This window comes from Sciurus vulgaris (genome assembly GCF_902686455.1).
Source record: "Sciurus vulgaris genome assembly, chromosome: 14".
Lineage (NCBI taxonomy): Eukaryota > Metazoa > Chordata > Mammalia > Rodentia > Sciuridae > Sciurus > Sciurus vulgaris.
Genome location: NC_136475.1, coordinates 59636321 through 59660473, shown reverse-complemented (window position 1 = coordinate 59660473; position 24153 = coordinate 59636321). Strand labels below are relative to the sequence as shown.

General features: G+C 38.4%; 2 protein-coding genes across 2 annotated transcripts in view; both read right to left on the bottom strand.

The window, feature by feature from the left end:
- STPG4 (sperm-tail PG-rich repeat containing 4) overlaps positions 1 to 5985 on the bottom strand; it is a gene marked incomplete at its 3' end in the record, with an annotated part of 43126 nt that extends 37141 nt beyond the window's left edge. The window contains 3 exon segments of the mRNA XM_079110902.1: positions 1162 to 1419; positions 2504 to 2563; positions 4426 to 5985. Coding sequence (XP_078967028.1) covers positions 1162 to 1419; positions 2504 to 2563; positions 4426 to 4515 — 408 coding nt within the window. The 5' untranslated portion in view covers positions 4516 to 5985.
- A 1880-nt stretch (positions 5986 to 7865) lies between these two features.
- Positions 7866 to 23258, bottom strand: CALM2 (calmodulin 2). Its single transcript, XM_079110784.1, has 6 exons — positions 23164 to 23258; positions 17707 to 17737; positions 10549 to 10692; positions 10355 to 10461; positions 9441 to 9576; positions 7866 to 8520 (listed from the first exon to the last, which is right to left on the bottom strand). The coding sequence occupies exons 1-6, from the start codon at positions 23164 to 23166 to the stop codon at positions 8492 to 8494; spliced, it is 450 nt and encodes a 149-aa protein (XP_078966910.1). The 5' UTR covers positions 23167 to 23258; the 3' UTR covers positions 7866 to 8491.
- Positions 23259 to 24153: the final 895 nt, after the last annotated feature.

Here is a 24153-nt window from a genome sequence, read left to right as displayed (position 1 = left end):
AGGCCCTGCTTCTGCCACTTGTATGCCTTCAACAAGGCTATGCTCCCCACGGCACATGCCTCCTTGGGATTCTACCCATCAAAACCCTGCCCCTCATTCAAGAAGGGGGACACATGGCAGACGGAAAGAGGGCAGAATTTGGGTTAAGAAGCCCTCAGTTGAAAGTGGGCCTCTTATTTTATAAGTTATGTGTCTCAGAGCAAGTTACTAAGTCTCTATTTACCTCAGTTTTATGGCAAGTAAAGGAGATAACATCTGTTCCATCTACTTCAGAATACTGAAAAAGCAACTAAGAGAATATACACGGGAGGGTTAAGAGCCACATAAAAGCCATTAGTCAAGGTCCAGTTAAATCCTACTTAATCCAGGGAGCTTTCCAGCCTTTCGGTCCAGCCTACCTTGGGCTCTCCCTTGGCACTTGCACTATTCATCTCAGCACTTGTTATATTTTGCCTTATATTATTACTTAAATATTTCTAATTCAGGAACATGTTCCCTCCACAGTCCTAGTACAAGGTTGTAAGCAAAGTAATGCTCTATTATCAGTGCTATGAATGAACCGGTAGAGCTGAGTAGAATCTGACCCTTCTGTAACCACAGGCTCATTCCTACATGAAAAACAATTTTATTTTTATTCTCATTTATTTATTTATTTATTTTGGTGCTGGGATTGAACCCAGGACCTCATGCATGTTCTACCACTGAGTTACATCTCAGCCAGGAAAATAATTTCAAAGCTTCTTGAGGCTTATAGTTCTATGCATGCTCTAACAAGGATACTCACCAGATCCAGGATTTTCTCTTTAAATAAAGAGGACTCATTATATCAACTGCTTGAAGAAGCCAGAGCATGGCTTAAACACAGATAAGATCCCAGAGGCTCCCCAGGCTAGGAGAACCCTGCCAAGTGTGACCCCAAAGGGGAAAATTTTTCCCAAAGTACTCTCCTTAGATTAAGACCTCATGAGGAAAAATCTTATTGGATACATTTGCAAATCAGGAAGCTCTTGTTGGATTTCTATAAGAAATGAGACATGCTGGAGGTTTTCCATTTTCCCTTGGGTGTAGAAGGGGACTTTGGGGGGAGAATAATACAGGATTTTTTCCTCTGGAGCTTGTAGTAGCTTTCCCACAAAACCCAATCTGCTAGTAGAACTTTACCTTATCTTTGTAAACTAGTGTGCTGGGGCTGGGCCGGGGCTTGTCTTTAAAGGAGTAAGTGGCCGATTGCTTCTTTAACAGGTCCAGGAAGTCAGGAGGCATATACAGTGGAAGATCATTTAGGACTGGATTGTTTCTTTGCACAAGAGGTGGCTTTTTCCTTCCTTCATTTTTAAAATTGTAGGTTGCTGCCACTGGATTTAATAGGGATTCTTCAATAAAGGTTTTCAAGTGATAAGTGCCAGGTATAGGAGTATTCTGTGGAAAAATTGACAGCAATTTTAAGATCACTGTAAACCTTTAACTTTCCCTAAAGCACCATTCTTGGAAGGGTCATTCCTAATTAGCATTTCTCTTTATTTTCAAATGTAAAGAAATTCTATCACATATAATAAACACTCTTGACAGAAAAGTATGTCCAGAGAATCATGATTATTTCTTTTCTGAAACAAATCCTGAATTAACACAAATGGGTGATAGTTGAAGGTTAACTTTTTAAAAAGGTAATTTCAGGCATAAACTTATGTTTGCAATTTAATTTTGATTATACATTTCAGGTCTTTAGTGATACTACTCAAGAGAGCTTCTTGGTCAACTAAAAGCTACCCTACTTCTGCTTAGTACGTACTGTGATTCTAACTAGCCATCAGGTGGGAAGTTAACACATAATAACATGAGTTTGAGGATGAACTGGCAGAGTATATGGTCTACTTAGTTCCAGAAGAGGTCTGGTACTTTCAAACCACAACCACAGTGTGGCTGAATGGCCAAACTTTTAGTCACTGCTGTCCTGTAGCCACTTTTTTCAATGAGCTGAGCCCAGTTTTGCCATTAAAATTAGATCGATTCCAAGACAGCCTTGACCCATGGAGCTTCATTACAAATGATCTCCTGAAAGGGTGAACTTCTGGTCATTTTTTTCATATATAACCATCTTATTCTTCAACATTTTGTATACATTGATCATGTTAACAAATGTTATCATATCTGTACTATCTATGAGAAAATCTGCAGCCAAGTCACCTTTCCAGAATGGATGCTTTTTCTTTCTTGTCCAATGTCACTGAGATCATAAGATCAAAGGTTCACTTTACTTAGATATTCTGTAAAGCACCTGGATTCCTAGTTGTTTTACTTTATAAGCTTGCATTGCATTTAAAATTTAAAGTGAATTTCTCATTTGTATTTTGCTAATATTAAAATTATAAGTATGAGGCCCTTGTAGACCTGAATGATCACTGTTTTCTTACAGTTAAGAGTTACTGACTTAAAGGGTAAAACTGATCAAAAGTTTAATGGGAACAAAAATAATTTGAAGAGGAAAGACTGAAAATATACACACCGTTAATGCTATTCTCCACCATCCTTCTCTTTGAAAAGATGAAGACTTCCGGGCTGGTTTCTATTAACAAATACAAAATATGCTTATTCATTTGAGAGGTGATCTCCTGAAATTAAATTTATAAAACATTACTTGAAGAAATCAATACCTGCACCAAACTGACATTAAAATAAAAGCTGCAGAATGATAAATTTTGCCCATTTCCTTAAATTGTTCTTTTATGATTTTAAATGCTTTTAAATATCTAAATTCCTTTTGATAAAATTAGAGTAATAAGTGTTCTCAACTTGCTGAGGTGTTGTAAGGATATTAGATGTAACAAAATTTGAAGTTCTTAGGAGACATGGAGTGAGTGGGGCTTGAACTGCAGCTCCTTCCCTTAGTAGTGAAGTATTCTGGGCCCATTCCTCAATCCTCACGTGCACTGCTTTCTCACCTGAGTATAAAACTGAGGCACTGCTGAGTTATGAGAATATGGTGTAGCACACATAAAGACCTGCACCCACAACCATTGTTCAATAAATGGTAGCTTTCATTTTTAACACTTCATCTGCCAAGCTAGGAAGCGGATATTTTGCTATTCCTCAATTTCCAAGAAAGTATCTTCCATAGTTATATACTCTTATTTATTACTACTCCACTTTTGTTTTAGCCCCACTGTCCACAATTGTTTAGTTTTATCTTTTTGTACTATTTCTATTAGGTAAAAGTAATTAAAGTATTGAGTTCTATTTTTTTTGTTGTTGCAGTACTGGGGATTGAACTCTGGGACTCTACTCTATCCCCAAGTCCATTTTTAAATTTTTATTTTGATATGGGGTCTTGCCAGGCAGGTCTTGAACTCTTGATCCTTCTGCCTTAGCCTCTGAGTACTTGGGATTACAGGCATGTGCCACCACATCCAGCTCATTTCATTTTATAATGCATTTGTTATTATTAGGAAATATGGGTTATTGCAAGCAAGAATGCATTAAAAATAATGTAATCAGTATGAAGAACCTGACATAATTCATTCTTTTTGTCTCAACTCTAATCCACTCTATGAGTATCACAGGGCTTTAGTTTTAGTATGAAATATGTGCATCTCTCTAAAAACAAACAAAACAACAACGAAACACGGTTTCATACACAATATGAAGCCTGAATTTCTTTCTATATATTTCTTTGTTAAATTTATGTTGAATCTTCTGTTGTGCATTTAATAGTCACAGAAGGAAAACTTTCTCAGGAAGATCAATACAGGTCTCCCACCTCTACCCAAAAGCAGGGAAATGAAGTAGAAAGGAGACTAGAGAGATAAACGTGATAAATCCTAAGGAAGCTAACAGCAGCTGCTGTTTGTTTGGCCCAGGGCAGGTGATGTAAATTCCACCCATCTTCCACTTCAAATTCACTTCAAAGGGAAATGATAAAAATAGGTCAAACTCCCCTCACCCAATTTTACTTAAAAACTAAACAAAGGCAATTCCGAATATTTTTGTAGGTACTAAAGTAAGAGCCAGAGAAAAAAGTGATGGGTTAAGGAAAGAAAATTTTTCATTCTATCCCCAGCACCACGACGGGGACCAGCGCCTGGGGTGGGGGTGGGGGGTGGGGGGGGTGGAATCTAGTCTCTGAAAAGGGAAAGTAATTTAATCACTCTATTGATGCATTTTTCCAGAGCAATTAGTAATGGGAAGGAGGAAAATGTGGAAAACAAAGGATGACGGGGGAGGATAAGAGAGGCAGTAAGGGAAAAGGAAATACGAAGTAAAGATCAAATAGGACAGGAAGAAAGGACCGCATTGCAGTCGTGAAGGCAGGAAGAGAACCGCAGGGGCCGGGAGCGCCGAGGGGCGCAAGAGCCTGGGAGTAGAGACTGGGAAAGGGGCAGGGGTCCAGAGGCGGACGGTGGAGGGGCGGCATGAGAAATACCACCGTACCGGGGGCTTGACATACACTATCGAATCTGCGCGCCCCAGGTCTTCTCCTAATACAGCGCTAGAGGTGACGGTGATGACTGGCTGGTCCATTGAGGCCACTCCTCTCCCTAGGCTTCGGGTTGCTAGGAGGCGCGGTCTGGCACGCGGCTCCCGAGCGTGCGCAGAGCACCCGCCAGGTTTGTCTCCAGCGGTGGGGGAAGGGAGGCGGCGCTCACCGCGAGGCGGCCCGCGGAGCCAGCTAAGCAGACGCAGAGGAAATCCCTCCAGACCATCACGCACTTGTGATAAGAAAATCTAGCTGGCTGTGGAGTCGCCAGAGCCCTGGGTGAATATGTGCGTCAAGAGAGTGTTGTCAGGAGGGAACTCCGCAGTCTCCAGCAGCCCCCTCCAAATGGTAGGCATACTCAGCTCTAAAGCAATACTCTGCTTTAGCATTCACTTTCCGTATCTCTTAAGTTCATCCGAATCGAAATTCTGGTGTCGCTTCTCACTTAAGGAGTGAGCACCAGACAGCAGGTTTCACCAGCTGTGAAACCTCAGATCAACCCCTTCCTTTGCTTAGCTGAAACTTTTCTCAACCTAGAAACATTCTCTTTAAAAACAAACCACCCCTTAACCTTAATTTCATTTTAGAGTACTTACCATGTTCCTGGGGCTTCCCATACATTAATTTCATTTAATCCTCAAATCAACCCTGCAAGTTTTATGAAAAGATTTTATGAAAAACCTTAACGAAAGCCCCATCTTTTGAGAGTCTTTCTTGGACAATTTAGCATTGGACTCAGCATCACAAAGTGGCAGTCATTCAAATCCAGATCTAACTCCAGAACTCCACTGCCCTTGATACCATGAATTTCTGCTTCCCTTCTCAAACTTTTTAGTAGTAATGTGGACCTGATCCTTTCCTTCCTTCCATTTTAATCTAACACGCACACACACCTTTTAACTAAAATTGAAATTGTTAAACTTGCCCGTGATCCAATTGATAAATCCAGTGGGGATTTTCAGCTCTATCAAAGTAGGCCTTCGTTTTTCATTGCTGCATGGATTACTCCCTCATTCTTGAATCCCTCTCCCCCGTTGACTACCAGGATTGAAACACTGACTTGCATTTGCCTCTGTGCTTCTTTCTTTGGTTATAAAGAGGATAAGCAATACCTACCTACCTGTTATATTGGCTGCTGTCTGGAACCATGTCTGGCACACCACAAGCAAACTTTACAATCCAAGCTCTCACCTCTTCTCATTAGAACCTCATGCTCTGTACAGTAAACCCCAAATATGCCATCTTCACATCTATTGTCTCAAAAATATGCAAACCCTCCTGCATGGAATACTATTCCCCTTCTTTGACACCTAGAAAATTTCAAGGGTCAACTCCCCTGAGTAGTACCCCTAGACCTAACCTGTCATGTCCCTAAGGACCCTGTTTATTGGAGGAATCATTGAAAAATCATTTCTCTAACTTTAAAATTTGTAACATGGCATGCCTATCATCCCAGTGGCTCAGAAGGCTGAGGCAGGAGAATAACAAGTTCAAAACTAGCCTCAGCAACTTAGGCCCTGCATCAAAATTTAATATAAAAAAGGGCTGGGTATTGGGTCAGTGGTTAAGCGCCTCTGGGTTCAATCCCTGGTACCAAAATAAATTGGAACACAAGAGGGCTAATAATATTTGAATAAATTGCCAGTTTTCCCCTCTGTAAACAAAACTATGGTTTATAGCTGTGCCTTTGAAACACTGATGTTCACATAAAGACATCTGGCCATATTATTAAAATAAGACTGATCCCAGTTCCAGAGCAGGGCCTAATTTTTATTTTTTACAGTGCCCAGGTCACAAAATACATGCTAGACAAGCACTCTACCATTAAGTTACATCACCAACCAGATTTTACATTTCTAGTAATTCTAACACAATTCGGAATGAGCTTTTGAGAAGTCTATAGGACTTCAATTCTCTTGAAATACTGGAATACTAAATTTACTTTAAAAAGGACCGGGCACTAGGTTTAAAATCAAATGAGGGCCAAGAAGGAAGTAAACAAGAGTATTTATAAACTTAATAATCAAGTTCATCCCTTTGCCTCATTTCATTTTCTTATTTTGGCTGAGATTATAAAACTGGCTCAGCAGACAAGGGACTGGGACCCTAGAGACTAAAAGAATATGAAGGGTACAGAGAAGTCTAGAAACCCATACAAGGTGTGAAATTGAAGAGAAGGAACATCTTGATGAGAAAATAGTTTTTAAGTTCAAAAATAGAAACAGCATGGGTCAATGATTTCAAGGACTTTATCCATAAAACAGATTATGTAGCATAAATAAAATGTTCACTTTAAGAAAATAATGTCTTATATAGTTATCATGAACACTTATTTTCAGGGTAAGAATTTTATGGAGGAATTTTCTTTAGAAAACAAAAGACTAAAATATTAGAGTCCAACATCTGCCATCAGACTTTTTTTTTAACCCTTTCCTAGAAATTCCCAGGAAAATCCATTACACCTGAGGATGACCTTCAACTCCAATAGCAAGGGTTTATTGGTAGAATCATCTGAAAGCCAACATGCTATGCAGGGAATTTGGGGGTGGAGGGAGTATTAACAATAACCACAAGCCTGCTAACACACAACTAACATGGTTAAGATGTGAAAGAGATATTTTAAAGTCATAGTTCAGGGTTCAGATACAATTACATTGTTAGGAACCAGCTTAGGAACTACACCCATTTTACAGGTAAGATAACTGAAGTTTGAAGACCTCTTTGTCGGACAGTGATCTGAACACTGCCACAATAAAACTCAAAAGTCTATGCTTATTTTAACACCCTAGAGAAAATTGTCTCATCCAGAAACAGAAAGCTCTTATCCCACTGAATACCTTAAGATTTTTCTTTTGACTAAAACTGTTACATCTAATGCAGGAGGCACTGGTAGAGTGGATATCCATACTAACTTCCTATTTAATCTGTCAACTGCAATAATGTAACACTCCTACTAGGATTATGAAGGCCTTTAACTTCCCTTGGTTTAAAAATATAGGCATAACTTGTCAAATAATGAATAGCTCCCTTAAAGAGATTCTAAACCTTGTGGTCTATAGGAAGCAGGTAACAACTATACACCATGTTTTAATCTTGGCTTTGGGTTGCAGTGTTAAGTATTTAAAAGGAGGTTTAAAAAAAGTGATAACTAAGCAAACATTTAAAAAATTCATTTCGTGGCTCAAGTCAACATGGACAAATGGATGACAGCTGAGAAATATGCTTAGAAAGGTTTGCTAAAGTTTCATTTACACCTTTTGAAGTTTTATCCTCATTTATGAAATATAAACTTAGGAATAAAAACCAAAATATCTGAATTATACCTCAGGATAAACCAATTCATGTTTTATTCTCTAAATTAGACTTCAACAGTTAAATGACTCAGATTCAGAGCAACAGTTGGGTAAATTGTTTAATTTTTTTATTGGAAAACAAATATACAACTTGGAATGGATTTGAGGCAAATAGTGCCATAAGCAGATTTTCTTTAAGTGGCTAAACAAAGTTTAAAAAGCAAGTAACAATAAAAGAAAATGTTTCTGGTACAAGACCAGCAGTACAAAAAAATAGTGTACGAGTACCTGGATAATACACCCGTTTTGCAATAGTGCAACTTTTAAGTACATATTGTTGACTGTCCATAGTCCACGCAGAGTTACAACTCCACACTTCAACAACAACATGCTGACAAGTCCTAAAGAAAACTACTTTTTAAAAAAAGGCATAACCCAGATGTTCCCTCATTTGACCAACTCCATCTAAAGTTTGGATGTGCAGAAGGGCTTAGATATATCCAGAGTAAGCCACATGCAACATGTTACTTGATCAATTTTCTAAAATAAGGTTTCAGGACAATGACAGTAAGATAAGGGAAGAAAACATGGAGGAATGAAGTCCTAATTACTATACATGCATATTTTTTTTGACAGTAGGGGAAACCTTTTACAGATAAGTTACAAACAAAGAAAAGGCAAATAAACAATTTTGTACAAGAAATTTAACACATTCTGTACAATGTCTTCACTTTGCTGTCATCATTTGTACAAACTCTGAAAAAGAAAACACACAATAGATTGAGTCAACAAAAACCCCATTCAAAACCAATCACATTAGTCATAAAGGAGTCTCTTATTCCCCCTTCTTTCCTTGAAACTACCATGAAGTACAGATGAAAGTTAGTTTATTGCCAAGGCTATAACTTCATAAACTACAATCATTCAAGATTATTAATGTATTAGACAAATTAATATTCTACATAAGTTATATTTTTAAAAAAGTATATTTGGTTTTTACATTTAGACTTGAATTTTATGACTGCTGGGTTACCAGTGGTTAACACTTTAAATTCAGCACAATGGACTATGTTTAAGTTTTAGAATTAATTTTATGTTGTTAGTTCTAAGTTGAGTAGTTACATCAAAATACAAGTGAAAAGGTGTAAGGCAAAGGTTTTGCTGGAAATTTTAAATTTTTGAAGACCCTGCTTTCTACAATGGCCTTCCTGAAGCTTAAAGCTGCATATGATTTTAAATTCAAACATATGTAAACAGTTTCAGACCAAAGTCAGTTAACAGGCAATAAAGAGAATCCAGTAAAAGAAACAGTTTCTTAATTTCATTTTAGGGAATTCAAAGTTTTAAGCTTTCCAAATAGTCTAACATAATCTTTAGTACCAAAAACTTGTACAGTGCTTCTCAAACTTTAATGTACTATGAATTACATAATCATCCAGAAACCGTAAGTGCAAATTCTAAGTATAGGGGGAGAACTGATAAATATCTCTAAAAAGTTCTTAGGTAACAGTGACATTGCCTAGACTGAAGATATCATTTGGAATAGAAAAAGGGTTAGTAAATATTCAATTTTAGCATCTACTTTTTTGAGGGGGGAAAAAATCTGGATTTTGACCTGAAACACCCAAAGTACTTTTAACTTAAAAAATAAAAGCACACATAAGGCAATGATTTACCTTCATAGTTTACTTGACCATCACCATCAATATCTGCTTCCCTGATCATTTCATCAACCTCTTCATCTGTTAACTTCTCTCCAAGGTTTGTCATCACATGGCGAAGCTCTGCTGCACTAATATAGCCATTGCCGTCCTAGAGAAAAATTTATACAATGTCTAAGTAAAATTAGAATTACAATGGAAATTTAATAAATTTAAATTTCACATTACGGAGAAAAATATACTTTAGAAATTCATACAAACTACAGAATCTACAAGTAGCTGATCTATCAACATAATGTCACTTAAGCAATCCTAGTAGTTCGGGAGGATGAGGCAGGAGGACATACAATTCAAAGTCAACCTTAGCAAATGGTGAGGCACTAAGCAACTCAGTCACACCCTGTCTCTAAATAAAACATAAAATAGGACTGGGGATGTGGTTCAGTGGTTGAGTGCCCCTGAGTACAATCCCTGGGTACCCACCCCCCCTAATAATAATACCACCACTATTCCCAGGTTCCAAAGTCATGTAATCACACAGAAGATCAATGAAATACGTGTTATCAGGAAATCTAAGTTTATACAAAATTTTATCTTCTTTCTTTTTGTACTGGCAATTGAACCCAGAGGCAACCACTCATCTATATCCCCAGTCCTTTTTGCTTTCAATTTTGAGACAGGATTTTCACTTGTGTGGCGGAGGTTGGCCTCAAACTTGCAATGCTCCTGCCTCAGCCTCCTAAGTAGCTGGGATTATAAGGCATGGACCACCACATTGGGCTTATACTGAATCCTTATAAAAAGCTTTTGTTGACATTTAAATTATGTTGGTAAATCACCAGAAGAACAAGTCTTCAAATATACAGACTCAGCAGCTTCACTTCATCCTCAAATTAAAATTTAACATTATCCAGTCCTTGAATACCTACCTTATCAAACACACGGAATGCTTCTCTAATTTCTTCTTCACTGTCTGTGTCTTTCATTTTTCTTGCCATCATTGTCAGAAATTCAGGGAAGTCAATTGTGCCATTACCTAAAATAGTGTTTAGTTAAAATATTAAATAGAATATAAATACCTCTTCTTCAAACCCTCCTACTCCTTCCAAATTAAAAAACTTACCATCAGCATCTACTTCATTAATCATGTCCTGTAACTCTGCTTCTGTGGGATTCTGCCCAAGAGACCTCATTACAGTTCCCAATTCCTTTGTTGTTATAGTTCCATCACCATCCTTGTCAAATAGTGAAAAAGCTTCTTTGAATTCTGTTTGAAAGACCACAATCCAAATATACAGGTTAACAACAAAAACACCAAAAAACTCCGAAGTGAAATGTACTAATTAACTCTTAATAAAGCAAAGATATATATGGAGACATCACCTAAAATGGAATCTTAATTTCTAACAAAATAGGTGGGAAAACCTTATAACATTTCAAATATTTTTAGCTAATCATACCCCAGTATATGCTTCACACTGAGTTACTGGGGAGTTTTACATTTAAAATCTCAGGGAAATCAATTATCTAGACCAGATAAAAACTACATGTATTCCAGGCTGAAAGAAGAACCAAAGGTTCAAATCAATTTTCCACTGAAGCTGTTCGGTGGAACATAATCCAACATTACAGATCTAACCTACACTGACAATTGAAAAATAAGACTCTGGGTGCCAAATACATATTTCTAGAGTAATTATATTACTTGCACATTTAGAATTTGCTTCAAAGATGAAAACTATGCCTAGATCAATGACCTACCAAGTTTAAAACCAAAAAATTTTAAACTTCAGAACAATATGTAATAGGCTAGTTTCCTTTAACAGGCAGGTATACGGGACTATCACCAAATAATTTATAATGATGGCAAAAAGGGGTTGAAGGATGTGTCAAGTTTTAACCAATCGCTCAATTATTGGGAAAAAAGACATTTTAGACTTTTCTTTAGAACCTAAATTCCAAGCTTATAAAGACTAAAATAAATTATCCTTTAAGATTCTGTGAAATTGTGTTCCTTCATCTCCTCTCTGTACTCAACTACTTCTCTGATTTTGTCCACTGACACCTAAGTATCTTCTTGTGTCTCAGTCTAAAACTAAGTCACACTTCAGTTGTTTTCTCTTTAAATGCTTGTCGTTGTCCCTTCCCAAATTTTGAAAGGCACCACTACTTTAATAATCCATTATTAAAATCATTTTCAGCTCCAACTAATCAGGCAAAAAAACTAAAGTTAATCAATAAGCACTTAGCCACCCGATCAACCAGGTTATGAGTTTGTTTTTGTTTTTGATGGACACAATACCTTTATTTATCTTTATGTGGTGCTGAGGATCGAACCCAGTACCTTTATGTTTTGATATGTAGAGGCCATATGGCACAGAAGCTAAAAGCAGGCTTTGGAACTTGACTTCCTGAGTAAAATGTCTTAGCTTTGCTACTTAGTAACAACATAAAAAGGGGGGGGGGAGTTTTCTGCTTCAGCATCATTTTTTCTAGAAAAAAAAAGGAGGGGGAAGAGGTACAGTAACTATACCTACTTCCCAAATTTAATATATGTAAATACTTAGAAATATATCTGACAAATACTTAATAAATGCCAAGAAAAAGATCTCATTTCCTTGCAGCAAATCCAAACTGAAAAACAAAAAATTATTTTAGCTTCCATAACAGCACTTTGGTTTTCCTCCCATTTTATGTTGTGCCAAAAGATTCTTGCTCATCTCAATCTGTGCAGCAACCAATTTCACCCCTTTTTCTCTATGGCCATTTCATCTATACCTACTCACAACAAAAAATTCTTTAACAAGTTATGTTGAATTCTACCATTTTAATACTACTTGATTCTTTCTTCCGCCTCTACAACCAATATTTTGCTTCTAAGTGTTATCTTTTTGCTTGGACTATTACCATTGCAATTCTCCTGTCTCAGCCTCCCGAGTCATTGGGAATACAGGTATGTATCACCCCCTGGCCCCAAACTGGATTCTTTCTTTAAAAATCATCCACATATCTGCCTCAATCTATTATCTTTTTGAACCACCATGTTACTTTTTTCTGCCTAAAATTATTTTATTTGCTTAGCCTTATTTAGATATCACTGACTAGCAGTTTGTAGTAGTTTGCTACATTCAGTAGTATTTAACAATTCCATTCCATTTACTTGTTTCCAGAGGAACTCATTTAATATAAATGAGAAGTTTAGTACCACACTAATTGATTTTGTGACAATACTATAACACTAATCTATATGAATCTAATGACAAAAATAGATTAGGGAGTCCCCACCTATAGAGAACAGGATGTGATGAAGGTATTTCACTTTATTAGGGCTTAAAAAGAAAAAAAAAAAAAAAAAAAAAGACATTATCTAGAAACATATGAACTATTAGAATTTAGACAATCTATCACCTAATAACTTAGGTTACAAAAAAGGTATTCAGAGATGCCTATTTGTTTATATTGTATTCTCTGCTACTGCACATCTAGCTATGGGCATTACTTTAAGCCATCATTAAGCACGTACATTCCCAACGTTAAAGCAGCAATAATCATTCTTCTGTTACATGATTTAACTAGTAGCTAAATTATAGAAGAGGAATGATTTACATACGTATGTTCTAAATTTTAAGAAGTTAAAAAAATCCAATAACCTTTTAAATGTTGCTGAAATAAATGAAAATAAAACATCTATGCTACACCTACTATTTACTTGATGCATGCAAGAAAATGATATGGCTAGGTTTTAGCTCAGTGATAGAGCATTTGTCTAATTTTGCCTAGTGTGCACAGTTGTGGGTTCAATCCTGAGCACGGAAAAAACAAATTTATAAATCAAGCTTTAGAGCTGGGTCACACTTGTAATCCCAGTGACTTGGGAAGCTGAGGCAGGAGGATTCCAAGTATGAGGGCCAGCCTCAGTAACTTAGCAAGACCCTGTCTCAAAAAAATAAAATAAAGAAAGAAATAGGTTGTGGGTGTAGCTCAATAGCAAAGCAACCCTAGGTTCCATCTGCAGTACCAAAACCAAAAACAAAATGAATAACACAGGAAGGGGAGAAGGTCAAGTTTTATTCCAAATTTCTAATTGTGATCCTACACTAAAGACTCAGGAATAATAAAAACTCCTTGAAATGAGAATAAACCACAAAGTATAATTTAAACTAACCTGGCCTTTAGAGTTCACCTGTGTCTTTAAGAAATAGTGAAACCTTTATGTATTGAAGCATTTATATCCAGGAATCAAAATCAAATACACAATAAAGAACAGGTCCTGAATGTCAGAACGGCTATCTTTCTTTAAAAATTCATGTGAACCATGCCTAAATTGAAATTTTCAGAAAAGTCAAAGTTTTACTTCTTCATTAGCAATCTCAGGACCCTTTCCCTAATTAGTTCATTATACATATCCATAATTTTATTAAAATATGTTGTAATATCCCTTTTTTATAGGTCTCGTGTATGGAACCTGTGTTGTAATATGTAGTTTTTGCTAAAAACTAAATAAGGTGGATGTTCTTATCAAATGTGACCTTAAACATTTAATAAAGGCTTAGAGAAGGGAGGGAAGAAAATTCCTGAACACTTTTTCTATCAGTCCTTTGAGTTTTCTATCAGCCCTTTGAGTGTCAAACACCAACAACTGAAGACATCATGGCAGTCATAAACAAAATTAGCTTGTTAATGATACTACAATAGCCTGGAATACTCTTCAAGACCAAGTAATAGAACACTTTTAGTAACCTTACCTCAAGAAGACCAAGTTATCTGCTGTTAGTATCTTGCCCTTTTTAATTTTTATTTTGAGTTAGGGTCTCATTCATTTGCTAAGGCTAGCTTTGAACTTGTGATATTCCTGCCTCAGTCTCCCCAGCTGTTGGGATTATAGGCATGTGCCACCATACCTGGCTTCTTAGAATTTCTGAACAAAGGTATAGTAATGAGTATTACATGACAATAAAAATAGCTTCAAAGTATGTTGGTATATTTGATGTTGCATTATGTATGAGGCTTGTTAACATTTGTTCTGGAAGAACAAGTAATTATAGACTCTTAAAATGTTACTGGTCACCAATTTATCAGTTGAATAAAAAAAACTTGTCTTCACCTCAAAGGCAGATGTTAAAATATACCAAATTTGGGAGGAAAGGACTTGGGAAGAGGCAGAATTCATGATAGGATGATAATACACTGACTTTTTTGGTGTCACACATCTCTTGAGAATTCAATTAAATACTTATTCAGGGTAGGGATGTAGCTCAGCAACAGAGCACTTGTTTAGCATGGGCGAAGAAGTCCTGGAATTCTATGCTCAGTATTACCAAAGTAAATAATAAATAAATAAAGTGCTTATTCAGTACTTCCTATGTGGCTGGTATTAGTGCTACAAGGAGGAACAAGATCCCTGACTGCACACAGCTTTTATTTTAGTAGTATAAAAGTTTTAGTTCCTCTACCTTAAAGGTTCACTAAAACTTGGAGTTAAAGAATGGCTTTAAAGAAAGCTGTGGTACAGGAAAAAGCAGAATAGGAAGAAAACCTAAGAACAGACTTTTCTCACTCTCATTGGAAAACTTAAAAGTTTATTTTAAAGATAATTTTATGATAACTACCAGTAATCTTTAATAAAATGTTATCAGTTGCTGGATATGGGGGGGGATACTCCTATAATCCCAGTAACTAGGAGGATGAGGTAGGAGGATGGCAAGTTCTCAGCAACTTGGTGAGACCATCTCAAAATAAAAATAAAAAGGGCTGGGGATGTGATAAGTGGTTAAGCACCCCTGGGTTCAATCCCTAGTACCAAAAAAAAAAAAGGGGGGGGGGTTAGGGATATGCGGCACTCCTGGCTTCAATCCCTAGTACCCATTCATGCCCCCTGCCCAAGTTCAGTCATTTAAGATTGGATTCTCTTATATTCAACAGATATAAGCTTTTTTAAGAAGAGTTATGTGTTTAACATACTAGTAATGAACATCAACCAGGTGACAGTCACCTGGGGTAACATTTTCTATATGAAAGTGAGTGTTGTGATTCACAGAGACACAACTACCTAACTGGAAATGATAAGTAGATGTATTACAGGTCAGAGTTTAAGACTGGAAATACTGAATAGTCTAAGCTATCTCCTGAACATAAAAAAAAAAAAAATTTCAAAACTGGGCTTTGTGGTGCATGCCTGTAATCCCAGTGACTCCGGAGGCTGATGCAGGAGGACTACAAGTTTGAGGACAGCCTCAGCCACATGGCAAGGCCCTAAGCAACTTAGGGAGACCCTGTCTTAAAATACTAAAAGGTCTGGGTATAGCTCAGTGGTAAAAGTGTCCCTGGGTTAACTCCCCAGTACCAATATATAAATAAATAAATAAGATTTCATAAAAATTTATTTTGTTTATACATTTAAAATGGTGTAACTAGGGGTGGGGTTGTAATTCAGTGGTAGAGCACTTGCCCAGCGTGGCATGTGTGAGGCCATGGGTTCAATCCAAAGTACGCCTCACCAAAAAAAACCCTACAGAACCCACAAAACAAGTGAATAATCCCAAGTTTAAGTAAAATTATGCAATAAGTAGTAAAAATAAAAACCTGTTCATATTTGGTCCTTAATTCGAATAGCTACTTTATATAGTCATGGAATATATGAAGAGACTATTAATTTCTGATAGTCTCAAATTTCTGTAAATATACAGGGTGGAAGGCTTCCTTTAAGCTTTAATTGAGAGATATAGTAGTTTCATGTGGACTTCAGAAAATGTTCAAGTGCTTTTAAGCACTTATCAAACTCTTCCTGGTTTACTGGGAAAACTGACAAGCTGCTTGGTGCTTCTGCTAACAATAGTCTAATGAAAGTAAAAGAACAGGTTGAAAGACATTTAAAACTGCTATTATTTTAAAAATATAAAACAAATTTAGGAGGTTCCTCCAACATTTTAACTACCCATTCTCAAAGTATTAGGATAAAAATTAGAAGTATTAATGTTTAAATGATATAGCATAAAGAAAACAGAATATGGGGTTTTATGTAATCATTTCAGATATTTCCACAGCAAACCAAAGGAGACATTTTAAAAACTTCAATAAGTGCCACTGCTTTTTAAGTCAAAATTCAGTGACATTTATAGGCTTATTTCCTAGAGAAATGATTATTCACCAATTGATTACACAGATTAAATATTCTTTATATAAAATGCTTAGGATCAGAAATGTTTCCAATTTTAAAGTATTTATATATCCATAACCCACCTTGCAGATGGGTCTCCAAGTCAAAACACAAAATTCATTTATGTTTCCTATTCACCTTATACACCCCTAAGGTAATTTTACACAATTATCTTTAGAGTCTGGGCATTCTGACTGCAATCCATCAAATGAAGCTGGGTATGGAATTTTCCACTGATGATGTCATGTCAGCCCTCATTAAGTTTCTGATTTTAGAGCATTTCAGATTTTCAGATTAGGGAGGCCCAACCTATATATGCAATTCTAAATTTAAAATACTAATCTAAGCCAGGGTAAATTCAGTGTTTTCTTCCTTCTTCCTTCCTTTCCCTTTTCCTTTCATGGTACTGGGGATTTTTTTTTTTTTTTTTTTTTTTTTGTACCAGGGATTGAACCCAGGTGCGCTTAACCACTTAGCCAAATCCCCAACCCTCTCTAATTTTTTAAATTTTGAGACAGGGTCTAAGTTGCTAAGGCTGGCTTTGAACATTTGATCCTCCTGCCTCAGCCTCCGGAGCCCAGCTAATAGTACTGGGCACTTAACCCAAGGGTGCTCTACCACTGAGTTATTCTCCTAGTCCTTTTTTTAGGGTCCCCATTAAGTCACCAAGCATGGCCTTTACTTTTGATCCTCCTGAGTTGCTGGGATCACAGGGATATACCATCTCACCAAGCTTAATATTCATTTTCTAATTCTACATTTAAAATTATCTTAAGTTACTACTTTTCTATGGATACTGATTTGGAGCTGCAATGTTAACTAGCCCAGAATTCATGTTTTATAGTAAGGTAATCTTCAAAACACAAAGACCACCAACAAGCTCTTAAGCATATCCACACAGAGTAAAATACATGACTTTAAGCCACAGCCCCAAGCATCTTTCACAGGAAAAGTTTACATCCTCTCTTGCCCAAGCAGGGTGAATTACTACAGTACATTCCATCCAGTTGTTACCATCTCTGACATACAACAAAGTCAATTATTTCATATAAATATCTATTTTGAGGTTTGCTATTCAATTAATTTGTAATAAAATCCAATGGGTACAACCTAACAATTTCTTACCTGCAATCTGCTCTTCAGTCAGTTGGTCAGCCTACAAAGAAATCAAGAAGATAGATTAGTTATTTAGAAGTATGTAGGTTAAAAATTACAAAAATAAGTTTTGAAACTGGACAAGGTTCATCTTATAGCATGAACTTCAATTCAACATTTCTTAGTACCAACAACAAACTTACAGATGGGTTTACCTCCACAGATATACTGTCTTGACTTAAAAAGTTTAGGACATACAAATATTTCAGAATACTTCTAAAAGTAAACTTTCAAATGTTAACTTTATACGCAACTGAAAATCTCTCATGCTACAAAGTTTAATTACGAGTTGTTCTTCCAAAGCACAGAACCCAATACAAATGGTGTTTCCTTTTTCAAAGTGAGGATACCAAAATTTAAGCTATGGCATATACAAACCATTACTACTAGAAATTGCCACAGAGCAAATATTTAAAAATCCCAAATCAAAAAGTATTCCCATGGATGATTCAAAACATTCTGTCACAAAAATGATTTCCCACACATAAAAAGAACCACCATCAGTTTTTACTACTTCTCACATGGCAGGCAAATGCAAAAAATCCAGGGTTCTGACCATCTGAACTATAATATTTACCAAATTCAAGTCCTGCCATCCATTTTCTCTTGATTTCTGAAATCCCAAAGTTAGCCTAAGGTTTGCAATTGGTGTTTGGGTGGGGGAGAGGAAGGGTGCGGGGCAAGACTGGGTATTGAACCCATTGCACTATATCCCCAGCCATTTTAGACACAGGGTCTCACTCAGTTGCCTGAGGCTGGCTATGAACTTTGGATCCTCCTGCCTCCTAAATGGCTGTGCCACTGCACCCAGATGGTTTGTGATGTTTTTACACCATACATAGAAAAGTTTCTTGAGGTTTTTGTTACTCTTTAATTTCAGGGTCACGTTAAATTTGGGTGGGTCAGAGTAAGACAAAATTAATAACAGCCACAATTAAGCATTGAAGAGTCACACATACCTAATACCTTCAATTTCAGAACACCGTAACAAATAACATTTGCAAAATATCCAGATTTCTTCTTGTTCTTGTGACCTTCATTTTTTCATCTTTCACTGTTTATTAGTATACACATCCATGAAACAACTGCCTGGCATTGAGGAGTGCTGCCAAGAAAGACTATCTAAAATTCCTACAAGTGTGGAAAAGTGTACCATGATTAATTCATTCACCTACTTGTTGTGAGAAGAAAAATAAATACTGCCTGGTTTGCCTCTTTAATAAATGAACACACCCTGGGGAAGGCTAACACCTTAATGTGGAACAGCCTCAAATTCCTCTAGGGTACCACATGAGAAAATTTTAAAATGAACCCAGTAAGATATTTCTTTTCCTGCTCAATAATTGTAATTTGACCATGATAAGAAATGAATGTTTCTATTTCTTTAAAAAGCAAAAGCAGGCAGCTTTATTAAGTTCCAATGCAAAAGTTCCCAAGATAAACTCCCCACTAACAAATATTTCGTGTAATGTTAAGTCAAGCAGTAAACTTAAAATCTGGTGAATTCACTGAGTCAATGTTTGTTTATTTACAATAGAAGCTACAGAAAATTCACTTCTAGTCAGGCTGCATTTTGTAGGTCTCCATTTCTGAAGGAAAGACCACAGGTACAGTATTAGAAAAAAGTACGGTGTTCTGAATCATAGCTGGGCTGGTATCCCAAATCTGCCACTTAATAGTTGTGTGACCCTGGACACACAACCTCTCATAGTCAACTTCATCTGCAACACAATACCTACCCTGTACCCTGAGGGCTGCAGTACAGAGGATGCGAAAAACTACATAAAGAGCTAACAGTTAATGGTAACAATATATATAAATTGATCAACCTACAATGTTACATATCAACCTGACTAGCCCAATTGTCACACAGAAGGAGACATGCATGGCATTATGAAGCCCTTTTCAGCAAACCTACGATGTTCCATGTCAATTCTGTTTAAGTGTAGAAAACTTACCTGCGCAAACTAAAACCACAAGGCTCAACCTAAGGGCTGATGAGGCAAGTGAAATCAGCTGAAGACTAAAATTGTTAAGCTAAATGTTTGGTAGGCACTGCATTATGTGTGAAAGCTGAAGGAATCAGTGCTATGTACAGGGAGACATGGGGTATGTTCTCTCATATCCCATATATTGGGGGTGGGCTCATAAAAATGAAAGATGAGAAATCCTGGGGAAGAAATGAGGATGCTAGCTATAAAACAAATTTTGAAACTGTCAAATTTGCTTGCAATGTCAAAATTTAAGGACTTTATGCCATCTTCTCTAGCTCCCTATCTCCAGGCAAACTGCAACCTTAGAGCTGATCACAAAAATAAACTTGAAATAATTAAGTGCATTAAGAGACTAAATCACATAACCTGAAACCTCTCAATTTTCTTGGAAGGTTTTAAGGTTAGGGTTATGGTTAATTTTTTTATATACTACTTACCTAAGGTTAAGGTTTTAAAATAAACTTTACCAGTAGCATTCAGGTTGTAACCTCCTAAAAGCAAGAACATTAGACTTCCTTATACCCTCACTTTTCCAGATAAGTTTTATTCTTCACTCTGTCCACGGAGAGTGCCATTTTCTTATTTAGAAGAATTATACTTTGGGGAAAACACAAGCTCATTAACATGTGTTTATCTCAGTAAAGACTAATTCACTAGAGATGACTAGTTCTTACTCCCTTATTCTTCCAACTGTTGACATAATTCTTCATACTGCTTTTCTCAATCCAAAGTAGGCTTCTAGACAGTATACTCCCAAGTTCCACCCCAACCTACTGAACTGAATATGCATTTTAGAGAACCACTATAAACATCGAGAAGCACTAATCTGCACTGCCGGAGTGACCTGAAGTGTAGGAAATGGCACTCAAAAGTGGGTACCGATAGTGTGAAGTTTCTGTGGTGAAAAGTGGTTTAGAAAATCTGAAGGTCTTATCTGAAAAAAGGTATGAGGTTCATGGGCTAGTAAGGGAATACAAACTGCTATCCTCCATCCTTTTCTATCTGTTCATTCCACCCAATTGCTACTTAGATATAAAGGCTTCAATATATGACATTTTTTCTATAAAGAAGTCAAGCTATTTCTTTTGCCGTTATCAAAATCAGTCTAAATTATTTCAGTAGATACTTTAATTCTGACAGAACAAAATTACATAGCATCTTAAACCAAAAGAAAAACCCCTGGAACAAAAATGATTTCATAAAAATTAGGACCTTTAGTAAAAGGCCTAATTTCTTATCAAAGCTAGAATTTTCTGTAATGGAACCAAAGCAAATTATTTGATTTTCTGATCTAAAAGAAGCAGACCTTACAGTTTGATGGAATAACAATTATTTAAACTGAAGTGACAAAATTTTCTACCTTCTCACATTTTTTTTTTTTTTTAAACTTATGCTGGTCTCAAGTCTTCTTGAAGTGATCCCCCTTTCAATAAACATGTATTGACAAGAAGACCTATATAAGTGATCCTATTATATACTTCTGTTAAAAATATTTCTATGGAATAATTTTTAATTCTTGATGGAGTCCTAATTTTAAAAAAAATCTCAAACTCTTATAAAGTTAACAGAGAACAATCTTAAAGTAATTTATTACTTAAGGATGACTGCCAATTTAACAATCTAAAAAAGACCCAATACAGCAATGACGCAAACAGTAACTACAGAAGATTATCATTGGCAAGGGACCACAGAAACATGTAGATGCAAACTATACTTTTCGGAGAAAATTTATTTAAACTCTTAATTCAGTTATGAGAATGGTTTAGAAAATATCTACTCCTTAATTAAAACTTTTAAATATACTGCATATTTTGAAAATTATGATTACATCCTTACAATGTACATCCTGTTTTGCATTAAAAGTAAATTCAGTCAGCATAGTTGAATTCAAAACAATGTAAAATATCAAGATGGAAAATCCATCAAACCTAAATGAACGCTAGTTTTTACCCATGGTGAACTCTCCCCACACCCATGGAGGCTGGAGGTTTCACTTGGCAAGGATTCCCAACTCCTGTTTAAGATGTCACCTTGCCTCTTGGACACACCCATCGCCATTAACCACTTGGCAGAACGAACCACAAAGTATTGCAAATTATCATCCGCAATTTTTTTTAAGACAGGAAAGAGTGGGAGATCCAGGAGTCCTAGGTAACAAATATGCTTTCTAAAATTCCCTGCCCCCCCCCATACACTATTCTGCCTTCTACCAATACAGTATTTGACAGCCGTTATTGTATAAATGAACTGTATGTTAAGATCAGCAGGCAACTTGTACACGGAAATAAAAGTCATTTTCAAGGCATGCTGTGTGTGGTCGTGGTTCTTATCATTAGGAGTACTCACTCAAAAACAAGGCAGTGGCCCCTTTCAAAGGCATTCAATCAATTATTACATGAAAATAAGACCGATTTTCACAGCGGAATGGAAGTCACCCCGGCTCAGGGAATTAAAAAACGCCTTTCAGACCCCAGCCAGAGCCGAATACTCTTCCTAACAGGATAGGTCTTTCGGATGCGCTTGACTTCAGACATAAAATTCACTTCCTTCAAAGGCAAAGCCACTTAAATTGTTTTTCTTTCTTTTTTCTTAATCTAGCCTAGTTGAGGGAAGACGGCCCCAGGGCTCGGATGGACAGAAAGAGGAGGGTGACCAGCGGGGTGGGAAAGTGCCGAGGCCCCCTCCCCCGCCAGCCCGCTCCGCAGCGCAGCCGGCCGCGGAAACCTCCGCAGTCCTGCAGGTGCCAACGCAGCAGCTGGAGCGCGAGCGGAGCCGAGCGGGCGGCGGCTCCCGGCCCCGCGCGGCGCCCGCCCGCCCCGCCCCCACTGGCCGCTCCCTGCGCCGCGCGGGCTCGGCCCACACAGCGCGCCGCTCGCTCGCGCGCCACCCGGACCCCGGCACGCGGGGGCTAACGGCGGCGCCGGCGTTCGCCCCGGGGCCCCGCGCGCTCCTCCCGCCAGCACCCCCCGCCCCGGCGCTTGGCGGCCGCCAGCGGACAAAGGCGCTTCCTGGAGCCCGCTCTAACCGTCCGTTGGGTGTTTGAATCCGGCGACGGGGTTGACCTTTCCAGACGCCCGACCGAGAGAGCTCTCTACGTTCCCTCGCCCCCTCTTTTCCCCGCCTCTCCCCATGTATCAGACTGCCCCGCACCCCAGATCCATCCTGCCCCAGCCGAGCTACCGGAGGAGCTTCCCGGCCTTGGGGGCTGTGCGCCTGGCACCCCCACTCACTGGAAGAAGCCCCCCTGTGGAGAAGGGGGTGGGGGAGAACCTGCGACACAACCGTTGCGGGCGCCCCCGACCTCTTTTGCGCTGTCCCTCTGGGAAAGGCCACCCCTTCAGAGTGGAAAGGAGTGATTTCCCTTTCTCTAGTCTATCTGATTCAGCCTCTTCCCCCCACAGGCAAAGCGCCGGCAGCTCAGCGACGCACTCACCATGCTGCTAGCGCTACCGGTTTCCGAGACACGACCGCACAACCACTCAGCTCACTCGCTCCACTCGGACTAATTCTCCTCCGCCCCCAGCGCCTCATAAACACCTCCCTCCGCTAGATTCCTCCGCCGTACGCCAGATAACGGAACATCGCAAACGAGTCCCGGCCAGCCCCCCTCCCTTCAAGCTCTGCTCGAGACCCCTTTATTCACAGTTATTTGGTGGACGGGGCAAGAGATAAAGGGAAATGGGGGAACGGATGACGTAAGTGGGTTTCGTTCCACAGGGAGCCGTTAAAAGGCCGGTGGAGTCGCGCCTGAGGAGCGCTACTTTGCGGCGCGGAGGAGCATCTCAGTGGCGACGTGCACTACGATAGTCGTTGAACCGACCTCTGATTGGCTGGTTCGTACCTGCAATGCGTCACTCGGACTCGCAGCCGCCGCCGGGACGCGGTGCGGCTTCTGCCGTTGCTGCACGGGCCGCGCTGTCCTAGCAACTGCGCCAGGAGGCAGAGCGGCTTCTTTTGCGCTTGGCTGAAGAACCTTCCAGCTCCATCTCTCTTTCCCTGCCACATTCGCACCAACACTTTCCTGTCCTTTATTGAGGGGTAGATGAAAACACCTTAAGCGATTATGAAGCCGAAAGACCCCAATAAACACATACCCCTCTCAGTTTCTCAGCCTAGTGTTTGGCCTCGTGGAGGCCACACATTTATCGTTTCACTTCCTTACAAGACCCATGGAAATCTGGATAAGGGCAACTGCGCTCAGCTGACAGACTAATCTGAAAAGGTCTTCCGTTTATACTTCCCCCTTCACTTTCCTTTGCCAGCAGTAATTTATCAGGGGGAAAAAAAAAAAAAAGTCACTCAAAACCCATATTCCGAGATTCTGTGGAACTGGTTTTTCCAAATGGCCTCTTGGTACCGGGAGCCCAAAGGAGACAGCCGGTGAGGCGGATGCTGAGAAGTCAAAGAGGAACTAGAAATTAAT